The 23,208-nt window shown below is 40.9% G+C and overlaps 1 protein-coding gene across 2 annotated transcripts in view; it reads right to left on the minus strand.

The window, feature by feature from the left end:
* Positions 1-60: 60 nt before the first annotated feature.
* Positions 61-23,208, minus strand: part of MPP5 (membrane palmitoylated protein 5) — a 138,227-nt gene continuing 115,079 nt past the window's right edge. For both annotated transcript variants that reach the window (XM_034769372.1, XM_034769373.1), the window contains 6 exons: positions 22,739-22,810; positions 17,850-17,921; positions 15,932-16,099; positions 13,892-14,094; positions 10,487-10,597; positions 61-3,163 (listed from right to left, as the gene is read on the minus strand). In XM_034769372.1, coding sequence (XP_034625263.1) covers positions 2,987-3,163; positions 10,487-10,597; positions 13,892-14,094; positions 15,932-16,099; positions 17,850-17,921; positions 22,739-22,810 — 803 coding nt within the window. In that variant the 3' untranslated portion in view covers positions 61-2,986. The remainder of the gene's footprint in view (positions 3,164-10,486; positions 10,598-13,891; positions 14,095-15,931; positions 16,100-17,849; positions 17,922-22,738; positions 22,811-23,208) is intronic.

Below are 23,208 nucleotides of genomic sequence, written 5' to 3' on the forward strand. Positions count from 1 at the left end.
AACCCCAAAGCAGCCTTTCTGCCATTGCTCAGCAAGCAAATGATTTCAAGAGTAGCCCTGTCAGATAAAAATTGTAGTGATTTATTTTGTCTAAATATTTTACATTTTTTACAGTGTGCAGTTCATGAGGTCTCCAAATACAGAGTGCAGATACATGATACAGACATACAAGTTGGGGCTAACCACAGGTCACAGTAAAGTTCTTAGTTGTCAAGTCCACATCATATTATACAACTATTCATAATCCTTGTTAATATTTATTAATTCAGATGATGAAACCATTTTTTCAATAAATCTGGATTGATAAAAATGAAGATACCTTCCCCTTTCAGCTGGCTATTAGGTGACAATGCCTAGTGTTTTCTTCCAATAATCCAGTCTGTTTCATCCTTTTACCCCCAGAGGGGACTGAAGAGACACTCTTCAGTCATGACAAAATGGTAGAAAATGATTTCCTGCTTACTCCATGTTCAGGCAATTCAGGGTCAAACTCTAAAACTGGTGCCAGATACAGAGCTCAGCAAGCCTGGTCTGTTCCTCAGTGCTGCTCCAGCATGCCCACATAATTGGATACAAAGCCAACACTGACTCCTATGGTCTTGATCATTTCACTTCCATAAATGGATCTCTCTGAAATACCACAACACCCCCCTCATATTTCAAAAACAGAGGGTACAGTTAAACATCTCACAACCTACTATAAACCTACTGCATTCCAAAGCCTGTTCAAAGGCTTCAGCCATCTGAGGAAATTCAGGGGAAGGGTAGGAGAGAAAAGGGGGTGAGATTTACCAGCATTCACAGCATTATTTAATGACAACAGAATGTAACATTGAATGTGTGAGGGTTCAATAATAGAGTGAAATTTTGATAATTCTCCTGTGCCACCTTTAAAGATGCCTCTCTAAAGATTGCACTTTAACAACTTTTCACTTTCTCAGCTGACAGTAGATTACATCTCTTAGGTTTTGTAAAAAAAAAAAAAAAAAGTTGCTGAACGTGGAAGGGCAGAATTGATGGATAATGCTGTAGCCCCCCAGCACCTTAGTCTGCTGTGAGACAGCTACAAAACTCAAGAGTTAAATGCATGTGCAATGTGAGACAGGGAGCCACTACTTAGAATACTTTACCCAGAAGCTAATTTAGTAACATTCTAGCTGTTGGCCTAAACATGATGTGCAGTTCATTTCAGTGTCATTTAAGTCTTCCAACACCTGCCTTGCTGGAGGTATGTCAGTGAATGGACCTTATGATTCTTCTCTCACTCATAGCATGTTCACCAACATACTATGTACCACGGTTCTAAAACCCAGCTGAACAGCATATAACATCTTTCCATAGGCAACCAACTTGCTGGGGGGTCTTCTAGGTTAACTGCAGACAGAGATTGTACTATATTTCACCCTGCAATACAGGAATGTTAGTTTACTAAAAGTGATTTAAAACAACCATTTCACACTATACTCATTCTCTATGTAGCTTAGAGCTCTTCATTCAGCTATGGCCACACAGAAGGCAAAAGAGTTTTGCCTGGATTTGTTCTTTGAAGAAATTATATACACAAGACTGAAAAACTAACTTCATTTCTCACTGTTGCATTGAATTCAGCTACACATTGACATAACTCCAGTGTTTAACTGTGGGAACAAGGAAACACTCTGGCTAAACAAGAAGAGAATCAACATTCACATTCAAGATTGTTTTGGGGGGGAAGCATGAACAAATAAAAGCTAAAGGTAACATTATTTCATTTCAATGCTTGGAATAGCTCTGCTGCAGATTTGACAGCTGCACAACTTTCACAACTCAGGCTAGTCTGTAGGGACATGCTGAACTTGGATGGCAGAACATGCTAGGATATATACCTGGCAATACATATGTTTCCATTTCTCAAGTTCTTTCCCTAAGGTTATTGGTTTACTTACAGTAGCTACATTCAGCAGTTTTAATTCCAGTTAGTTACCTGTAGGACCATTAGCCACAAGACATACCAGGGCCAAAAATAAAAAGACACTAATCACAACTGCCCATTCAGACAGTATTCTTTATGTTATAAACATAAGAACTGTTTACATTATCAGGAAGAAATTTTTTTTAATCTCCATGTTTTATAAGAATGTCTTTATTTTTTTTTTTAATAAAAATATAACCTCTGCCTTCTAAACATCTCTACAAATCTGTGGGGAGCAATGGCTCCCAAATCAACTGATAAGCTTTAAAGAAAAACAAAATTCCATAAAAATATCACATCTAAAAGATCAGTAAATATTCCTTTTTCATTGGACCTACGGTTAATGTGCAGTCAAATCTGATTTACAAAGTCTGACTAAAAAGACACAAAGGGTTGAAATATTTACATTATACACATTTTCCAAATTACAGTGCTCTCAGAAAGTGGAATGTAAATAATTAAAAAAATAAATTCAAGCCTAACCAGGCAGCTTCAGACCAAAGCGGCACCTTATTCTGTGTATTTTTAAAAGGGGAGAATTTCTCATAAACCTTAGTGTCTCATGTAGATTATTTCTCTGCCCAGTGTTTTTGTAAAAGGTATATTCACAAACTACTATCATGTCCCACAAGTCATTAAGTTAACAGTGTTAAATAATATTTATAACTATGCGACATGGACTGTATATATACATACATTTAAAATCTTTAGTTTTTAAAGAAAGGTGATTGTAGATAGAAAAGGTGAAGCAGCTGCTAGAAAGGCTAGTTAAATTGTTAAAAATTGTACTGGCTTGTTCAGAGCTTCCATTTCTAGTCCAAAGAGAAGAAAACCCAATCTTTAATCAGTATATCATTCTGTTCATGAACTGCCTACTGGATTTTTTTCACTAATACATCAAGTATCAAGAGGTGCACCTACAGAGGTCTAGAGTTCACTCTGCCACCTAATATTTAAGTTGTATTGATTCATGTGCAATCTCCCTTTGACAGACTGCTGGATAGAAATCTGCTTGTCCCTTAAAACTGTTCTTTTTCACCGTAACCAGGTGGATGGCACCCACTGAGGTTCGGTGTCAAGTTTGTTTATTAAACGAAGTAGCTCCTGATATGCCTTATCAAGATCAGAATTCACAATCGCTGTGTCAAAGTAGTGGCCATTGTTCTGTTCCATCTCTCTGGTCTTCTCTATGATTTCTCTTAGTTCTTCTGGCTGTAATGAAAACATAGGTGGAATTAATTTATATGGTATAATTTTATGTACATACACACATGCCACCTGAATGTTCACTGTGGAAAAAATAGTACAAAACTACTCATTAGGGGATTGTAAGGTCTTGTACAACATTTTCATGGCACAGGCAAGTTTGGCTTGGCAACTGCTACAGAGGGTTAGAAAAATTTAATTCCACACACAATGTTTAGAAATGTATGAAGCTGTACAACTACAACAAATATTTTTACAGCAGGCATGTATTTTAATAAGGGCAAGATATGAGACATTTCTGTGCATTTTAATAACTATCCAAAATTTGGTACTTTTGTTATGTGTATTCTAAAAGACTTTAAAGTCTTTAGCAGTAGTTGGTCAGGAAATTCCACTGATCATGCCCAGTCTTATTGCATCACTAGATGATGATGCAGTATGGAGTGAAAAAATGTTTAAAGACACAAAAGGAAAATGATAGAATGATTATTGCAATTAACTGCCCAGCAAATAAATGCCCTTGAAAGAACCAAATAAGAGGGGAAAAAAAGAAAATGTTTCATATAAAATAAAGGGTTAGATTTTCAGGAGTGCCAAAGTGATGTATTAGCCAAATTCTCGTTAATTTAAACAAAAAATACCAAACCAGTGATGTGAAAGAGAAGAGTGCTGAGATACTTTATTTAGATTATGTTACAGAAATAGGAACCATGACTTTGAACATGTAACAACACATAATTACAAGAATTAAAACAGAGTTTAGAAAAACGTATTTAAAATATGCTCATCTTTAAAAACCTACAGGAAAAGGGACAAGGGACAGAGGCCTCATGATAAGAGTTACCAAAAAAAAAAAAAAAAAAAAAAAAAAACACGCACACCAGGATAATGAAGAAATGTAAAGAACCACACAAAGCAGAGTTGCTGAAACCAGTTCACCATCTAGTAAATGTTGCAATAAAAACAGAAGAGGAGTTTCAGGGGAATGAAAGAGCAAGTGGCAGAAAAGCAGGAAAATTGCAGGTGGGCTGGAAATGAATGTCCAGGTAAGAGAGGCAGAGGGAGAACTGGGAAGGAAGTTAGCAGTGGAATAGGATCATTTTACTTCAGGATTTTTATCAGTGTAAACAGATTACAGAAGCATGACAGATTTCTCAAAGCTACCTGTGCTTATTCCAGTGCAGCATTAACTAAGGCAAAAAATATTGTTTCCCTAGGATACTTGAGATAAGAAGTAAGGCAGGGATTTTCAAAGAGGCCTAAAAGAGATTTTAGGATTAAGCCTGATTTTTGTTAGGCTTTAGTTAAAAAAACCCAAACAAAGTTTTTTTGGGGAAAGGCTAGAATAGAAGCTTCCACAAAAGAGACGGTTACTCACCCTGTGCAATAATCAAAGTTCTTCAAAATATGACCCCCTATGAGTGCTTCATTGTAGATAGGGCAGCACCCTGTGCACCTGGATCAGAGATTTTCATCAGCAGTGCCCGTCAGATTGCACATGCACACCTCCCATCTCGCGCCATGAGCGGGATGTATATATAGCGCTGTGTGGTCCGACTGCCCCCAGTTCCTTCTCTGCAGCAGAGCTAATGTTTCAGCTCTGCTGCAGAGGGGAGGAGGGCGGGTAGCGGAGCACTCAAAGGGACACATCTTGAAGAAGCTCAGTTACTACACAGGGTGAGTAATCTGCTCTTCTTCCTCAATTGATGTCCCTCTGGGTGCTCCACTGTAGGTGACTAGAAACAGGGCCCCTAATTGGAAGGCTGAGGCTTCGGAGCGGTATTTACTGCAGATGATCGGACACAATCTGCTGAGACGTCCTGAGTAATGGTATAGGGACAAAGACTGAACTGGCGAGGGTGGCCCTGGGCTGGAGGAGAGTTCCAGCCTGTGTATTGAAAATTTGTGACCTGTTTGTACCATCTATCAGAGTGAGACACTGCTTGATTCAAATCCTGTTTAGTTTATAGAACTCAGATTGCAAATATACTTTTATTTCTTAGATCCAACTTTGATCTCTAGGCTTACTACTTATCACTAAAAATCTAGCTTTCTGTAATTAATAAATCTGTTTTATATTTTACTTAAAACAGTGTACTTTGGTTGAAGTGCTTCGGAAATCTCAGCTCAGTTTACAACAGCTAGTGTATGTCTTCTCCACTTCGAGGGAGGGCAGATTGGGCAATGAACTTACACTAGTTAGGCTTCTGACCAGGGCAAGATGGTATAGTTCTGAGGTGCAATGCTGGGGGGAATTGGCCGGAGCCTCTCTATTGTTGATTCATGAATGGCTGGGAGAAACATTCATGTAACTCAGTTGGTTGTGTCCCTGCCTGTGGATGTCTGTGCAGTACCTGCCAGAGGTTTGTAGCTTGCCAACTGCATCACAGAAGAGGGGCTCAGCGGTCCCACAGTTTAGGTTGCACTCCAGGAACCCCGTCACATCAACCACACTTCCAAAATAGCTGTTTGGGTGGAGGTGCGTGACAAGTAGCTCCCTGTGGAGTTGTATGTCTGCATTTGGTAGGGGACTTCTGTCAACGACTTTGGGTATCATACTGTCGCTGGGGAGTGTATTACGGTGGTTGGGATCATGGAAGAATTTGGTACTTTCTCAGGCGTCTCTTTGGCCCTGCAGTGTAAATGCCCAGAGAGTGGAGGGTTGCTTGGGAGTCCTTAAGCAAGTGAAGGGAATCATACGTACTCTGCTTGAATATTTTGGGGCCCTTAAAGGGTAGGCCTTCAGTGGTGGTTTGTACCTCTTTAGGAAAGCCCGAGAAGTGCAGCCATGACGTCCGTCTCATTACAACGGCAGTTGCAATGGAGCAGGCAGCGGTATCTGCAGCATCTAACGAGGCTTGCAGAGTTGTGTGGGCCAAAAGCTGTCCTTCAGCTATGAGTGCCTGAAGTTGTTCTTTATTGTCATCAGGAAGGTCTTGATAGCGTTCCTGTATTTTAGAATAGTTGATGTAATTATACTTAGCCATGAGTGCCTCATAATTGGATATACAGAATTGGAGAGTAGCAGATGAATAAGATTTATGACTGAACAAGTCCAATTGTTTCCAGTCTCTAGCACGGTGTGCAAGTCGAGATTGGTATTGGTATCCTTTTTCTGGCATAGGAACCAAGGAATTTGGGGTGGGGTGAATTGGTGGGATAGATGCTGGGGTCTGCCAGAGAATCTTGGCAGGATTGAGAAGGGCCTCATTGATAGGAAGGGCTATTTTGGAGGAGGAGGATGTGTGCAGGATGTTGAGCAGCTTGTGTTGTTGATCCTTCATCTCCTCCAAAGGACTGGGGAGGGAGACTGCAATCCTGAGAAATAGCTCCTGCAAATGTTTGAAGATGTAAGCTGTGGTTGGGGAGAGGGAAGAGAGAGGCATGATAGCCTCATCAGGGGAAGAAGTGGAATGGTGGTGGAATTTCCTCCTCTTGTTCTTCCTCCTCATCCGCTGTAGGGAGAGGCTCAGTCTCTGGTGGACGAGAAACTGGTGGAGAAAGCAAAGGTATAGGTCTCCAGCTTTGCTCCCTGAAAGGCTTCTCAACCTAGGCTTTTGTAAATGGCTTGGAGTCCCAGTTTGGCCAATGTGAAGAGAGTGGAACATGGGGCTGCATCCACGGTGTCTATACCAGAGTTCTGGTTCAGGTGTAGATTTTTAATAGTGAGGATGTGTAGAGGAAGTTGTTTGCTCCTGTCTCGAGTAAGAAGGAGTGATGGAGCACTCCTCCTCCTCTTCTTCCTTGTTGTCACTGAGGAAGGAGGGTGCCATCCTCAAAGAAGAAAGGGAAGAACATTGTGAGTCTGGAGAAGAAGGTGGAAGTGGGGGGAGGTCATATTTGAGTAATGGTGACTCAGGCATGTCAGATACAAGTAGGTCTTTAGGGTATCTGAATTCCTGAGGAGGAGGTAGGAGCATAATCGGTACTGGTGTATGAATCGATGCCGAGAAAGATGCCTTCTCCTGAGCAGCCAGCAGATGGAGCTGAAGAACTGCTCAGTACAGAGGGCTGTACGTCTGCCTGGTTAGGATCTTTGATCGTTGTTTCATTCACATACTCTGAAGGGCCCTGGAGCTATGTACCCTGTCGGAGAATGCTGAGGCATCTGACCTCGCAGGGGATGATTTTCTAGTAGGTAGTGTCTCAGGGATTGATGAGGGATCCCATTTCTTATCGTCAAAGTGGGAAAGAGATGACTCTCTCTTATAGGGATGTGGGAGATGAGGATCAGCAGATGAACTTGCAGAGCAGGGAAAGCTGAACAGTGGGAGAGTCCAGGCCCAGGTCTGATTCTTGACGGAGTGCTTTCTCCATGAGAAGTCATAACCAAATGTCCCAGTCTTTTCTGGTTCTGGCAGTCAAATTGTGGTAGTGGGAACACTTTTGTGGGATGCGTCCCTCTACCAGACAGTGAACGCACTGTGGGGGCTGTCTGTTATTGGGAAGGCAACCCAGCAAGACACTCACCTCTTGAACCCAGGAGATCTGGGCATAAGGATGAGGGGGGAAAAAGCTTCCAGGTCAGGAAGGAGAGAAATGAAAACCTAAGCTATGAAGTAATGAGTAGGGTAAAGTGAAAACAATTATTTTTTGGGAGGGTTGGGGGGGGGGGGGGGGGGGGGGGGGGGGGGGGGGGGGAAGGGGATACAGAAGCAAGAAGAAGAAATTACTAAACTAAACCTAACAGGTAAGGCACTATCTTAAGGGTCAAAAAGGAGAAGCAGGCTCTGCTGCGGATTCCATCCCAGACCAAAGGCGGTAGTGAAGGAACTGGGGGGCGGTCAGACTGCACCGCGCTATATATACGTCCCGCTCACAGCACAAGACGGGGAGGTGTGCATATGCAGTCCAACAGACTCTGTTGATGAAGATCTCCAATCCCAGGCCCAGGGGAAGCTGCTGCACCTACAGTGGAGCACTCAGATTCTTCAGTGGAGCACCCATAGGGACAACACTCAAAGAAGAACTAAAATATTCCATCCTGTAACTCCAGTGGGAATAATCATGAAGAAAACAGAGATGATTTGCAAGAAGAAAATATTTGTATTTATTTTTCCTATAGCCAACAGCCAGAGTGGATAAAAATTGATGATTTTTTTTGAAAAAAATTTAGTTTAAATAAGTTTTTCTTTTAAAAATAAACCTGTTTAAAATTAAATCTTAATTTAAAACTAAATATCATTCTTATAGCGCTCTCTGTACCCGTTCCAAATTTTTAACATCGTTTGCGGTGTGGACACCAAGACCTGAACATAGAACTCCAATAATGGTCACACAAATGCTGTCTGAAGGGATAATACCATCTCCCTATTCATATTTGATATTCTGCTACTTATGTATCCCACAGTCATGTTCGCCCTCTTAGCTACAGCAAATCACTGACAGCTCACCATCAGTTGGTTATCGACCATGACCACCAAGTCCTTTTTAGTATCGCTGCATTCCAAGATACAGTCTCCCATATTGTGCAACCTATGGCTTTATTTCTAGATGTGCAACCTTGCATTTGGATCATTAAAATACTTGTTCAAATGAGTCCACCTGTTAACTGAAATCCTGAATCCTATACCCTGAAAATGTACAGAAAATGGAGAGTCCAACCAGAAGACAAGCCATCTTGGATAACTATTTGAACTAGACATAGAATTCTTCCCACTCAAGTTCAAATATTTAACACAGATACAGTATCTGAAATCCCATACATACAGAATATTCTTAATTAAAATCAGTTTATTATTTTTATTTTTTGTATACCCTTTATTACCATTAAAATTAACCAAAACAAATATTAACATGAATTAATGGGGCTTGGAGCTTTGGGTTTTTCCCCACAATCTTAATTTTACTGAGCTTCCAAAACAATAAAAACTGCTAGTAAAAAACACTTAGTTTGCGCTCTAATTTTAATTCAGGAATGTCATGCAATTGGTGTGCCACACACTGATCCCTTTGTTCAGCGGCATGTGCTGGGTGTTTTCTATTGCAACTCGGATTCTGAATTAATACATTAAGATATCTCTCAGTGACTGGTATATTATTGTAGTAAAATTACTGAACAGTCTTTGCCTAAAGACTCAGAGTATGTTTGCCTTAACACAAACTACAAATGCTTTCAAACGTGTTTATATTCTACAAAATAGCATCCAGTCTGCATATCTGTTCAGCAAACTACTTCTGCAGTTCAGATATGATTTGACATTTGAATATATGCAGCCAGATTGGGGGGGGGACGGAACCCACCTTAGGAAGCTAAGATTAGGTTTGTAATAAAAAAGGATTTCAAACTCAAAACATCTAAGGCATTTTTAACCAATAGGATTGAGGCACACAAATTATGCAAGTTAATTATACTTTAAGACTGGTGAAATTACTTCCAATGTCATGAGTCCATCACTGTAGTGTTCAACTCCATGCCAGCTGCTCTTCGGAAATGTATGGCTCTAGTAATGTTTACTCATGACCCTGATCTACACTGACCAAAACACTGTCTTTAAAACTACATTAGATAACACAACTGCTCGAGGTTGTCTTCTAACACAAGCTGGTTTTCTAGGGAAGACAAACCCACAGAGAAAAGTGGCAGAAGAGTGAACAGTGGTGTGAGAAAAGGAGAAGGGTATAGAGGTGGTTCGAACTGAAGCAGCAATGTACACTTGTCCTGTATGAGACATTGTCGTATTTTAAATCTTTTCTTGTTTTCCTTTGCACACTTTGCTAGTTTTTTATTCTTTAAGTTTTAAGTATGAAAATAATAGTTGAAGCCCACTTGCTGGCCCATTCAAGTATTTTTAACTGATGGCTCACCATAGCTCTGGAGTTAAGCACTTCAAAGCTTGACCCTTGACTCTTTGGCATGCATGGAGTAAAAGCACTAAAGCAGCAACTGATCCCAAGGTAAAAAGCAGATCTTCAAGCCCAAAAGAATGTCACTGTCAGTTGCTCAAAGCCACCAAGTGTTACAGGCTGGATAGTATGCAATAAATGAGACATGTTGTAACAATTTAAAAAAACACTACTTAATTTGTTTTGATTTAGATTTTTGTTTTTAAAGGAAAAGGACAGGAAAGAGAAATATACCGTAGAACTACATGCTAGACCAGCACTAGAATGCTCTCTTTCCACATAATGCACCCACTCAATGAGGCATAAGTTCCTAAAGTTAAATATTTAAATTTAATTCTCTGGGCCTAACATTTTTCATATTACATATTTTTAGATTGCAGTAATAATGCTTAATATTTTTATGCCAAACTCTTTGGAGCTGTCTTTATCAAAAGAGCTCCAGACTTGTAAACAAAACCCACTTACTAAGAAATGTTAAATTACCTTTGGATTTTTACCCTCTTTGGCCAATAAAGCACGTAGCCGCTCTTGCGAAGGTGGTGCAATGAAGATAATATATGGTTTCAAGTCTGAATTGCGTAGGGTCTTCAATGACTGAAGAAGAAAATGTTCCATTTATTATTTCAATCTCATTAATATTGGTAAAGGAAAAGTATAGATGCACTGTTCACATAATGTTCTCAAATGCTAAGGTAACTCAGTATAAATTTAAAGAGTTTATTTAAAGTTGTGACATTCCTTAATAGCAGCATTATTGTCTGGCTATGTGGCATTGTTAATCATCACTAACTCTGGTGCCATTCACCTTTTCCTAGGCAATTGGTATTACAACTTTTTTTTTTATTGCTTATGGGAACCTCAACATTTACTCTTGCTCAGAGTTCTTAACAGAAAAGTAGGTCAACTGTTCAACAAAGTTGGAGTGGCAGAAACTAAATATATGAACTCAGACTAATTAAACTTCTTTCAGTGTCCAAAGTACAAACAGTCTTAAACTACAGTTGCAATTTCTCCATATACAACTGAGAACCAGTATATAATGTGTTCTGTTACATACTGTTAAAAATTCCATACACAGCATTAACCTTAAAATTCGAAAAACAAACTCGTTATCCTCTCACAGTTTATCTTACCAAGACACACCAAGTGCATTAGTGATGTGCTAAGCATCCATTTTGCATAGTTTTGTGGCAAGATCACAGGACAGGGAGTCAGGAGGACTGGATTCTATTTCTGGCTCTTCAAAGACTTCCTTTTTTGTGACCCTGGAGAAGTCATCACCTCTCTGTGACTCAGCTTCCTCATTTTCAAAATAAGATCACTTACCAGCCTCACAGTGTGTGTTAAGAAGTGTAATTAATTTTTAATGATGTGTTTTGAGATTCTCTCATGGACCATTCTAGAGAAATATGAAGTATTACACTACCCAGATTGGAATGCACGGTCAGTGTAACTGTGACTTTTTAAACTTCTGAAATAGGGTTAAAGTTCTCCAAATGTATATAGTTAAAAACAAATAATGGAAATCATTTAAGTAATTCTTTTGTAACTACACCAATGTGATTTTCCACTATTTGTATTTGATTATCTAATTGCTATTTTACACATGGGCTTAACAAATACAGGACAATTATATGTGATACTGTGGCTGGCATAACAAGACTATAAAAATGCCCTGGCAAATCCTTTTGGTTTTACTAAAAGTTAAATTCTAATGTGCAGTTTTACCTGTTATTAAATAAAGTATGTGCTCTGGTTACTGTACACAGAGCTGACCAAAAATGGGATTTCTGATTTGCGGGAAGTTTTGCTTTTTCTAAATTTGGTTTTGTTCCAAATTGGAATGAATTCAAGTTGTTTCAAAGTTTCTAGCGAATTAGAAATCCCCAAAATATTTCATGAATCAGAAAGACTGGTATATGGTGTTTTCTAAATGAAATCTGCTCCCCAGTACCCTGACAGTGGCTGAGTAAAACCAACAAGAATGTCAATTTCACTTAGCAGCTATTAGAGTAGTGGCGTCTGTGTTTCTGGGGCAGCCCTGCCACGTGGACCTCCCCAGCCTGGGGCAGTCTGCATGGTAGAGCAGACCCAGAGCTGCACATCCTGGGAGCGAATCCCAGGTCTTCCAGGTTCAGCAACCGGGAGCTTGGAAGGCCTGAGAGCCCCAGCGTTAATAGGTGTTCTAAGGTCTTCCAGGCTCCCTTCAGTAGAGCTGGAAGTCAAGCCCTGGTTAGAGCTGGAGCTCCTATGGGTTTCAGGCTCCCAGCTTCAAGGCAGGGAGCATGGAAGTTTGGCATGTCTGCCTGCACCAGAGCCATGGAACCTGCAAGACCAGGTCCTCAGGTTTGTGGCAGTTCATAGGCTGGAGCTGTCCCAGAGCCACTGAACTTCTAATACCCTGGCTCCCTAGTGGACCGGCAAGCCGGCAGGTTTCCCATGGCTCCATCAGAACCTTGCCTTTGATTTGCCAACAACTTACCTAACCTGAGAGGTTTTCACAAAATATTTTGGGTTTGACAAATTGGCATTTTACAATGGAACTGTTTCATTGGAAAATTTCCAACCAGCTCTAATTTTATACCACCTTAAATATCCCTTGGTAGATTCTTGAAAAATAAATGTTATTTCTTAAAGTAGTTAATTACTAGACAAGTGAAGTAAGTACTTTGCTAATCATAACTCCTTGGCTATTGCAAGTTAATTTCCCCCTGAACCAAACCAGCACAAAATATTCAGTCACATTACAGATCAATTATTCTACTCTATACAAGTTCTTATACTGCACTCATCACCGTAGTGAGCACCTACCCATGTTTGTCTCTCTGAAATAAATCCCACCAGCATATGAATTTCAGGAGTGAAAAAAATTCTGAATTTCAAAACCACTAGATTTTTGTTTTAAATAGTTTTTCTTTTAAAGTTATTTTCATTTAATTGGAGGAAACCCCACCGCCCCTTTCCAAGCATTTGATGAAAGTTTCCCCTCTAAACTGCATGCTGAGTTTCAACTTGAGCTGAGTTTCACCATGTTTCAAAATATGTTTAGAATGAAAAAAGCTTGATCCCGCAAAGTACAGAACATCCTTCCTTCAACTTTCACTTAAGTCAAGGGTCTCAACTACACAGATTTATTCCACATGCAATTAAAGCACTAGCACAGGCCCATGTTTAGATGGTATGTTATTGAGCATTCACGCTATCAATCCTATTTCACCTGCATTTATCCCCAGGTAAACACACACATACAGTGAAGTGATGCAAACTCATTGCCCTCTGTGGAACAATGGCAGGAGGGCTCATAACATTTTACAGCCTTTGCTGTAATTTTACAAGGTAGCAAAGGCTAAAAAGAGGTCATAGCAGTAACTGGAGTTGATTAAAAGTATTGCTGTATATTCCACCTGCTAGAGCTGTTCCTTCTGGGGACTGCATGAGCACTCCCTTGCTAATCAGTGCCTTAGTTTGAAAAGAGAGGTACCATCCCCAAACTACTCCACCATCTGCAAGATTTCAGAGTCCAGACAGTAAGAGCATTCCAAGCCAGTGGGGGAAGGTGGGCATTATCAACACTTCTTAAAAAAGTTAAAAGTACTTGGGGCTTCAGTTTCCAGAGCACTTTTCACAAGTACTATTTATCTACAGAACAGATATGGATCAGGCTGCAGATATACAAGCTTCCTATACTTTATCTGCCAGAATGCCTGAACAATATATAAAAGGGGCTGCCCTAGGGATTGAACAGGCTGCAAACTGATTAATAGGAAATGGATTGTGATCAGGTGTTCGTTTCACACAGGCCACCAGTGTGGTTTTACTAATACCAGATGTAGTTCCTTCATTAACATGTTCAGTTTTCATAACAACTACTGCAATGAAATGTAATACCTGTGTATGGAGATTTAAAAGGCATATCTTGCCAGAGTTGATTACTTGCCGCACAGAGTCTATGCTGGTACCATACAGATTCTTCTCAAACTCGCCATGCTCAATAAATTTCCCTGCAGCTATGTCAGTCTCAAATGCCTGCCGTGAGATGAAATGGTAATCTCTGCCAGCTACTTCATTCTCTCGCCTACTCCGAGTGGTATCTGAAATTAACAACAGCCAAACTGACGTTGAGAAAAAATGGTGTACTTCTCAAATTCCAAATTGTTCAGGAGTAATACACCTTTTCAGGTTATAGTACAATGCAATATCCAATTAGACAAAAGGGCAGCTATTCTCTTTTCAAAAATAAATATCTTTAAACAGATTAGTCTATGTCAATTGTATGATACTGATCTTGCATTTAGTGATTTTTCACCCAGAATGATCTGGAAACTGTTTACCAACTAGAAAAGAAATCCCTTCACTATGCAGCCACTTTGGATGGAAAGCTCCAGCTGTTTAACAACACACAGCAACATAATTCAGGACACGTAGTGGAGAATATCATATTCAATGGAAACTGCAGGGGGAAGTTAGGAAAGCACAGTATAATCATCCCAAATTTGAATTTAGCCAGGACCCCCATGTTAAAATCACTTACTATTGTGAAGTGTTCCATGGGATTTTTGACTACTGTAAGTGTCCCAATTTTATGTCCCATCTGGGAGAAGAAAAAAAAAAAAAAAAAAAAAAAAGCACTTCCAGCAGCACCTAACACCATGTTATGGCACCATTCCAGTACTGACTTATCAAAGCCACTTTCTGCACACAAAGGTTATCTTTACTGATCCTCTAACTCAGAACTGATCTTACCCTGCTTAGCTTGCAATATTCACTAAGATCATAGCCTGAGGTGATCTGGTTGTAGGGTATATGTAGGCTGGTGGTTATACAGTCTGATGGAACACACCCCTGTATTCACACCCTACAAACTACTGTAATAATCTTTGAACAAGGTATGCCATGTAAGGTATCATTTGAAAACTCAATTTGCTGGTCAGTATTGTCCTAATAAAATATATGTGGCAACACTGTATGTGAAGCTTTAAGACTTTTCTGTACAAATGTTCCAAATCACATAGCCCTGCCCAAGCAAAAGCTGGCAAATAGGTCTGTCCTAAATGAAGGAATGTGTGCTTGCCTTTATTTGCATTTAAGCAGTAAACAGAGTCATCAAGCAGGAAGGGAAAACAAAGGAAGTTCAAACAGGAAAGAAAAGAAAAAACCCCAGCAGGGAATATTCTTCCACACAGAGTGCGTCTCCCAGCTCTCAGCTGGATATAGGCTTCAAGAAGGGGATTGGAACTATGAAAAGCAGGGACAAACCCGCGAAGGGACCCCTCTCCCCCACTCCCTGCACATCTCTTTTTCTGCACCTGAGAAGACAAAAGGAAACAGCTGTTGGACTTTGGGGATGGGCCCTGACCTGAAAATGGTCAGTAATCTACTGGAGCATGTGGTGAGAAAGTTTGCTTTGCAACTAAGATAGCTTCTTACTAGTAAGCATTTTATCTTTATTTTTCTTGTAACCATTTCTAACTTTTATGAATTACTTATATTCACTTAAAATCTCTCTTTGTAGTTGGTAAACTTGTTTCATCTAATACCCAGACACTTCAATTTAAACACACACTAACTATTTAAGGTAATAAAATGGCATATTATTCCCTTAAAGGAATAATGGACTTAGTATATTTATACCATCCAGGAGAAGGCTAGGCAGTACAGGACATACATTTCTGGGGAAAATCCATGACTGGAAGTGTGTTGGGGTCAGTATAACAGAGGCTGCTGAGAGCCAGGGTGTAACTGGAAGGCTGCAGTTCCACACGGACACTCAGGATGTGGCTTGCATGCTAGAAGGCCGTTTGTGAGGGGCCCAGGAGGGAACTACTTCAGCAATGCATTTTAAGGCACCCAAGGTTGCAGGGCAGGGGTGACAGCCCTCCACTAGTCTGAATTGTACCCTGGTGCGTCACATACTCCCCTCAAACTTACGAGGAACTGCAGCTGCAAAGCGATCTACTTCATTATTCATTAGTCTCTGACGTAGTTCATTCTGGCCGCAGTTCTGTGGGCCAATCAGGACAATGGGCCTTTTCCTATTTGCTGGCTGGTGATACAGTGACATTTCCTCATAGGTTAAAATTTCTTCATTGTCATAATCTTCAGAGAGAAAAACAAACAACACAAAACTCATGAGAAACATTATTTAAAACAAAGACAACCAGATACATACATGACTGATGTTATTACTACATAACAAAGACAAGGTGGGTGAGATACTATTTTATTGAAACAACTCTCACAGACCTCTTCTTCAGGTGTGGAAAAGGTAACCAGAGTGTCAGAGCTAAATAGAAGATGGGACAGATTGTTAAGCATAAGGGGTTAACACATTGCAGGAGATCACTTAAAATGAAACAAGAAACCCATGGATCATCACACTTACCTCCACACATCCATTAACCATCCCAGATACAACGAGGAATCTTATCTACAGCCAGGCACTAAGATACTACAGAATATGCTCAAGAGAACCTGCTTCAGTACAGGAAAACAAACAAAAAAATCCCACACAAGTCTACTCCATATGGGGTATCAAACAATTACAACTCAGACCCCCCGCTTTCTAAGCTCATCATCAGAAGCAAGCTTTCCACAGACCAGAATACACTAACTCAAGCAGCACCAGACCCTGTCAGACCAACAGATGCAAAACCTGCAGTCCTATTTCTATGGTTACGATGATTAATACCCCCCACAACACACCTTTCAAGATCTATGGGTTCTAATATGCCAATCACAACATGCAGTGTACCTCATCAGTGCATCAAATGCCCCAGCAACAACTATCTATCCTCTCAAATAAACTCACAGAAATATGCTAAAAAGACCAACATCCTATTACCTGTGGGTGAAAACTTTTCACAAAGCAATCACTCCGTCTCCGATCTCTCAGTCCTTGTCTCCAAGAAAACCTACAAAACCCCTTCAAAAGAGGAGGCTGGGAATTTGAATTCACAACTCTACTAGACACTAAAAATCATGGACTCAATGGAGGCACTGTTTTTATGGCTCACTACAACAATTTTTAATCTACTAACTCATTTGTCCTATGACTGCAGAGATGTTAATTTCCCACTTCATTTTAAGTGGTCTCTGTGGCATTCAAAAGCTTCTCTTTTCCACCAACACAAGTTGGTCCAATAAAAGATACTACCTCACCCATCTTGTCTCTCATATCCTGGTACCAACATGGGTACAACAACATTACTATTATATGGCAGTATTAACTGCAGCGTGAGCCTGACACACAATGTAAGGAGCTTAGGGAAACCCATCTCTCTTCCCTTCTCGCTGTGCACTTCTCACTCTTGAGTCCCTCTGACCGGTATATCAGCCTTGTGGCTGAGAATTGGAGAGATCTTATTGCCTCTGTTTATTTTTCCAGGATTGCGCTATTAAGCAATAAAATACATTCCTCTTCCTGTCAGAAGAAAGTGTTCTGCCAGGCCCTATTGGCATGGGTTTGGGGAACAAATCTGCTGATATGTTTATAAATTAGGTTTCTAACAAAGAAATAGTAATTCGGCAATTATTTCTTGGCATTTATATTTATAACCAAAATTCAATTTTTTTTCAGACTTTGTCATACATCTAATTTGCATTTATCATGAATCCCAGAGGTACTTTTGTATATAGAACTCCACTGGAAAGAACTTTCTGGGGTCACAGTTTCAGTCTCGTATTGAATATGCATACAACATTCAATAAGAAATAGCAGGGACAAGCTTTATGTAGCACATAATAAGAAATGGGTTTGTCATTGTTATAGCAAGGTAAAGAATGTTCAGCCATTTTAACTAGATAATTCTAAAACTGGCATACAGTTCACAGCAGGGTTACTACTTACCGTCATTTTTATTGGCATTGTACAAAACTTTTTTCCGTTTCTTTTTATTTTTCTTTGCACACCAGAGTTTTCCTGAAAGTCAAATTAAAAATCGCTAGAATCAGAAATGCTTATACATAAAAACAAAGCTTCTTTTTTCTGGCTGTGTACTTAAAGATGGTAGGATACATTTTGTCTTTCTACATATTTTACCTGTATTTTAAGTAAATTAAGAAATATAAGTTTCTATAGATTATAGATATGTACTATTAGATTAATCTAACACGCTATCAAGAGCCTCCTGCATTGCTCAGACTCATAACCTGAGATCATCTAACTCTTCTTGCTCTCTTACCTAATACATCCAGTACATAAAATACTCCTACTTTTTCTTCCACATTTCCAAGGGCCATCCTTTCTGTTAGGTCTTTACTGTTAAAAACTCTTGACCATATATACACTCTTATTTTGTGTCTTGACTATTATAAACTCTTACTCTCTGACTGCCTTAATATACCTTATCTCCCTGCGAGTTCATACAAGACAGTTGATAAGAACCTCCTCTTTGTTGCTTTGAGCAGACTTTATCCACCCGTGTCTAGTTAAGGTGGTCTCAGAGTACACAGATCTTTAGAAGTTTTCTTCTAACCCACCTCTGTCACTATTTTAGCAACTGAGGGGTGGTGGATGAAATTCCTCTCAGAGAGAACGAGAGGCTCATCTCCTGCAGCTCTTGAATTACTCCAATGAGATCTGCATGTGCTATGAGAACACCATTTGAGTATTAACAAGTTCCTACACAAACTTCTTGCCTACATTAAGAATTTCAGAGAATTATCCCATCTGTGCTAGATCAAGAGGTGGGAGAATTTCCTAAAATTCTGTATGTAGACAAGGCTCCAGAGTCCCTGTGACAATCAGAGTCCAGACACTCCAAGGAGAGAACAGAAGATTTAAACCCCAAAAATGAGCAGTTGAACCAACTGACTGCATACTGTATTATGGTACTGTAAAAGTGTATTGAGTAAGGTCTTTTATGAAACCTTGTCATGTTCTGAACTTAATGCTCATTAGGACATATCTACATATGGTTATGAATCTACATATTTAGGTACATAGAAAAATGCATTCATGATCTGTACTACAACTTCAACTATATCCAGGGCCGGCCTTAGTGAAAATGGCACCCTGGGCACACTTGTATTTTGTGGATCCACATCCATCATCCCTGGCTCCCACAGGCTCCCCCCTTCCATCACCTCTGGGCCCCACTGCCTCCCCCAGTATTTAATTTGTATTGAAAGAGATGACAGAGTTCAGCCCTGACCCAATTTAAGCAGTGGCAGGACAGCCTGATACTGGTGAGTGCTGGCCGGGCGCCCAGCTCTGATAGCAACGCCACCGTCAGCAGCAGCGTAGAATTAAGGGTGGCATCTTGCAAGAGCCCATGGCCTTCCTGCAGCCCTCTGGCCACTCCTGGCTCACCAGGGCACCATTTCAGATTTTACAGGGTGGGAGGAAACTTTAACCATGATTCCAGCGACTACTTAGGCATCTAACAACTAGCTTTTTTTTTTTTTTTTTTAATAGATAACTTAGGAGTTAGATATAATGCTCCTGTCAGCTAACTGCTATATAAAAGAAAAAAAAAAAAGAAACTCCAATTAAAGCCACATTTAAAGTTCATATGTAAAAGATCAGGAAATAATATAGCAAAATATTCCCAATCCCAAGCCTTGAGGTATCAGTTCTGGAGCTTTCACACATAAGAAACCCATGGTTGATACTTCGTACAGTATATTTCGTAAAGATAAATAAAAAGAAATAAAATCTGCTTACTTTCTCAAACAGACACACACTGTGTTACTGCCATTATCTACTCTATTTTAGTCAGTTTTTCATTCCACTAAAAAACATACTTAATTTTAACATACGTGATTAAGGTCCCCCCCACCACTTTTATTAAGAAAGGGAATTTGTTTTTCTAATGATTTTGGCATTTATGTTTACTGATCATAATAATGTACATGACTCACCAGCACTTGACTCCATCATTGCTACTGGTATCATAGTTGGAACTGCATTTACTTTCATGCAAATTTTAAGTTATTTTACAGATACAACTAAAAATATAATTTGAAAATAAGCAACCTTCATCTGCCCAGTGTCTAAAGTTATGTGTTTAGCTTATGTATTTTAAACTGGCACTGTTAGTACAAGCTAAATTTACATTATAGAAGGATACTATTATTTGATTGTACCACTTTAAATAATGAATGACAAAGCACAATATGATAATAAAAGTAATAATGATAATTACTCCAGCCAGGACAGGTTAGGCATTTTAGAACTCACTACTCAAAGAATTAAATGTAAAGATGAGAGAAATAAAATTATGAAATACACACACCAGTCAAAAAACTGAAAGAATGGCACTCTAATCCTTAACTTTGAAAGAATAAAAATTACGGAGACTACGTGCATTGCAGGAAATACCAAGAAGTAATAACAATACAAAGTGTGTGTGTGTGTGTGTGTGTGTGTGTGTGTGTGTGTGTGTGTGTGAGAGACACACACACAGAGTCTCACTCCTAAGCCATCTCACTCCTGAGCCCTGTCCCCTCCCCCCCTCCACTCTGCGGAGATGGGGTACATGGGCAAGGGTGGGGAGGACACTCTGACATCAGCATCCCCCCTCTCCCCAGCAGACAGGAAAGTTCCCAGGAGCAGCTGGTCAGGGCTGGCTCCAAGGCAGGGAGCAGCACAACAGCAGAGCAGTGGGGGGAGAGGAGGAGGAGATGCCCCTGCTTCAAAGGTGCCCTGCTTGTAACGGCACCCCAGGTTTTCACCACATTGGCCTGCAGGGTCAGCCTGTGACCAGGGCACTCAGGGCAATCGCCCAGGGCAGTGTACTGAAGGAGGCGCCTTTGATACCTCCCACCTGACCTGACCTGCCGATCAAGAGCCACCTGGACTTAGGGAGGCAGCCAGCCAGCCAGGGAGAGAGAGAGAGAGAGAGAGACAGACACATTACCTGCCCCACTTGTCCAGAAAAGGGCTTGCTCTTTCCACCAGCACTGTCAGCAGGAGCACACACTTAGCTCTGCACAGGTGAGCACCAGGCTAACCAGGGGCGCTACAGCCTGCTCCCATCCCAGCCCATTGCATGCCCCCCTCTGCAGGGAAGCAGGGTCACATACCACCACCCCCCTCCCCCAGTTTTCTGCCAGGGTTTGCCTGATGAGCCTTCTCCCTCTCCCCTGTGGAGAGGCAAACAAATAGCTGGAAGCTATAGGGAGGGGCTGCTGCTTCAGCTCTGCAAGGAGAGGTAGTAGAGGAACAGCTGCTTTCCCACAGGGGAACTGAGGGAAAGGGGGAGGCGGCCTGGGAAGGGGGAGGAGTGACTTAAGCTGTTGGGGGGGGCGCAGGGGGACCTTTAAATTGTGTCCCCTTTCCTAGTCAGCAGGTAAGGGTCCTCCTTGCTCCCCTGGCTCAGAAGCTTCACTCGCTTGGTTCCAGGCAGGTGCACAGGAGATAAATGGGTGAGAGATCAGCTCCCCCATGTGCCTCCCCCCCATCTGAACAGAAGCGGGAATGGGGGCAACAGTGGATAAGGGAGTAGCATGCAAACTCACTGCGCGCTTTGCCCTGTCTCAGAGATGTTCCCAACACAGTAGTTCTGTAGTTTTAATGGCATATTAACCATTAAGTAGGTGGTGCCTGCCTGCCTGCTGTGACTTCCTTGAAACCCATCTCCCTTTCTTTCAATTCCTGATAGCCTGAGGGTGGGGATAGGTACTCCTGAGGTCATTCTGTGCCAAAAAATAATTTGTCAAATAAATGTGGAGGCTCCAGCATGGCAGTGGGGAGCACAGGCCACTGGCTGCACAGAGGTGGGAAATCACTATGCAGCTCCTCCCCCCTCAATCCTCCCAGGAAACGAATTCAGTGGTGAGGCTGCACCCACTCCAACACAGCACAAGGACTGAGCCTGCTCCACAATCACCCCATGGCCCTGCCCCTCCATGTGGGCAGGCAGGCTCAGCAAGGCAGGATCCAAGTGTGGAGGGGCTTAGCGTGGGGATATCCAAGTGTGGGGCAATCTGGCTGCAGGAAGCTCAGTGGGGGATCTGGGTGCAAGGGGGACCTGGATTCACAGGGGCTTGTTGGGGGGTTCTAGGTCCAATGGTAATGGGACTCTGCAGGGGGGTCCAGGTGAAGGTGGTTGGGGCTCAGTGGGGGGGGGGGGGGAGAAGGGGGAAGAGAACTACAAGGATTACAATTCTGCCACTCTCTTCTGAGTTGTTAATAAGTCAGTCGATACTGGAAAAGAAATATAGGGTCTGCAATTGCACTAATTTTCAAAGTTGTTAGAGTGTTTTTTTTCCCCAAAAAGAAATACCGCCAGTTCATGGGTCCAATTTCACATCCCACATACTCTCTCAACTGTTTAAAAGGTGTGGGCTAAAACAATTAAAGTCTACCCCATATCTCCCAGAAACAAATGGGTTGAAAGATTTAATGGGACACTCAAATTCATGCTAACAGTGTATGTACATAGAAAGGCAGGGGACTGGGACATGCTATTGCATTACCTATTGTTTGTTTCCCTCTTCAATTTCTTATACAGAAGAAAGGTCAGAGGGCCCACTAGATCTGGTCAGATTCATGGGAAGGGAACAATGACCCAGAAGGGCAACCTGTAATTGAACTGGTATCTAAGTTCAGGGCAAAGTTAAAATCCATTATGGAGCTGGTAGAGCAGAACATTGAAAGAAGCCATGCTGTACAAAAAAGCGTGCATGTGAAAAAACATGTGAAAGGGCCTTTGATACCAAAACATCAGAGACACCACTTGAATTAACATTGGTACAACAGTTCAGAAATTTTGTTTAGAATATATATCCAACCTGATTTCTCTGGCTCCTTGTCTTCTTCTATGGTTTGCTTCATTGCTTCTCTTTGCTGTTGAAAGCTCTTTCCTTAATGTACAAAAAAGGTACATAAAAGCAGTTGGCATTGGGAAACAATGCCTATTTCCTTTGACAAGCGAGATGCCAGTTTTCTTTAACTAATTTCTCAGAATTACACAACTACATTATCATACTTCTCAATCTGCTATGGCCCAAGTGATACACACTGTGTGACAAAGATCCAAAATGAGGGACAATGTGTCATACATGAAACTTAAATCTATGGAATTCATTCTTTTAGGGTAAATAACTTTCTATAATCTCAGTTCCATTACTACAGTTAATGTATATAATTTTAAACAATGAAAGTAAGGAGATGGTGAATTTGTGTGGAATGTAGGTAATTGACTAAAGTGTAATCCTTCAAAATAAGGGATATTTGGACAGGGACTGGACGATCCAATACG

Source organism: Trachemys scripta, chromosome 4 (genome assembly GCF_013100865.1).
Source record: "Trachemys scripta elegans isolate TJP31775 chromosome 4, CAS_Tse_1.0, whole genome shotgun sequence".
NCBI classification, from domain to species: domain Eukaryota; kingdom Metazoa; phylum Chordata; order Testudines; family Emydidae; genus Trachemys; species Trachemys scripta.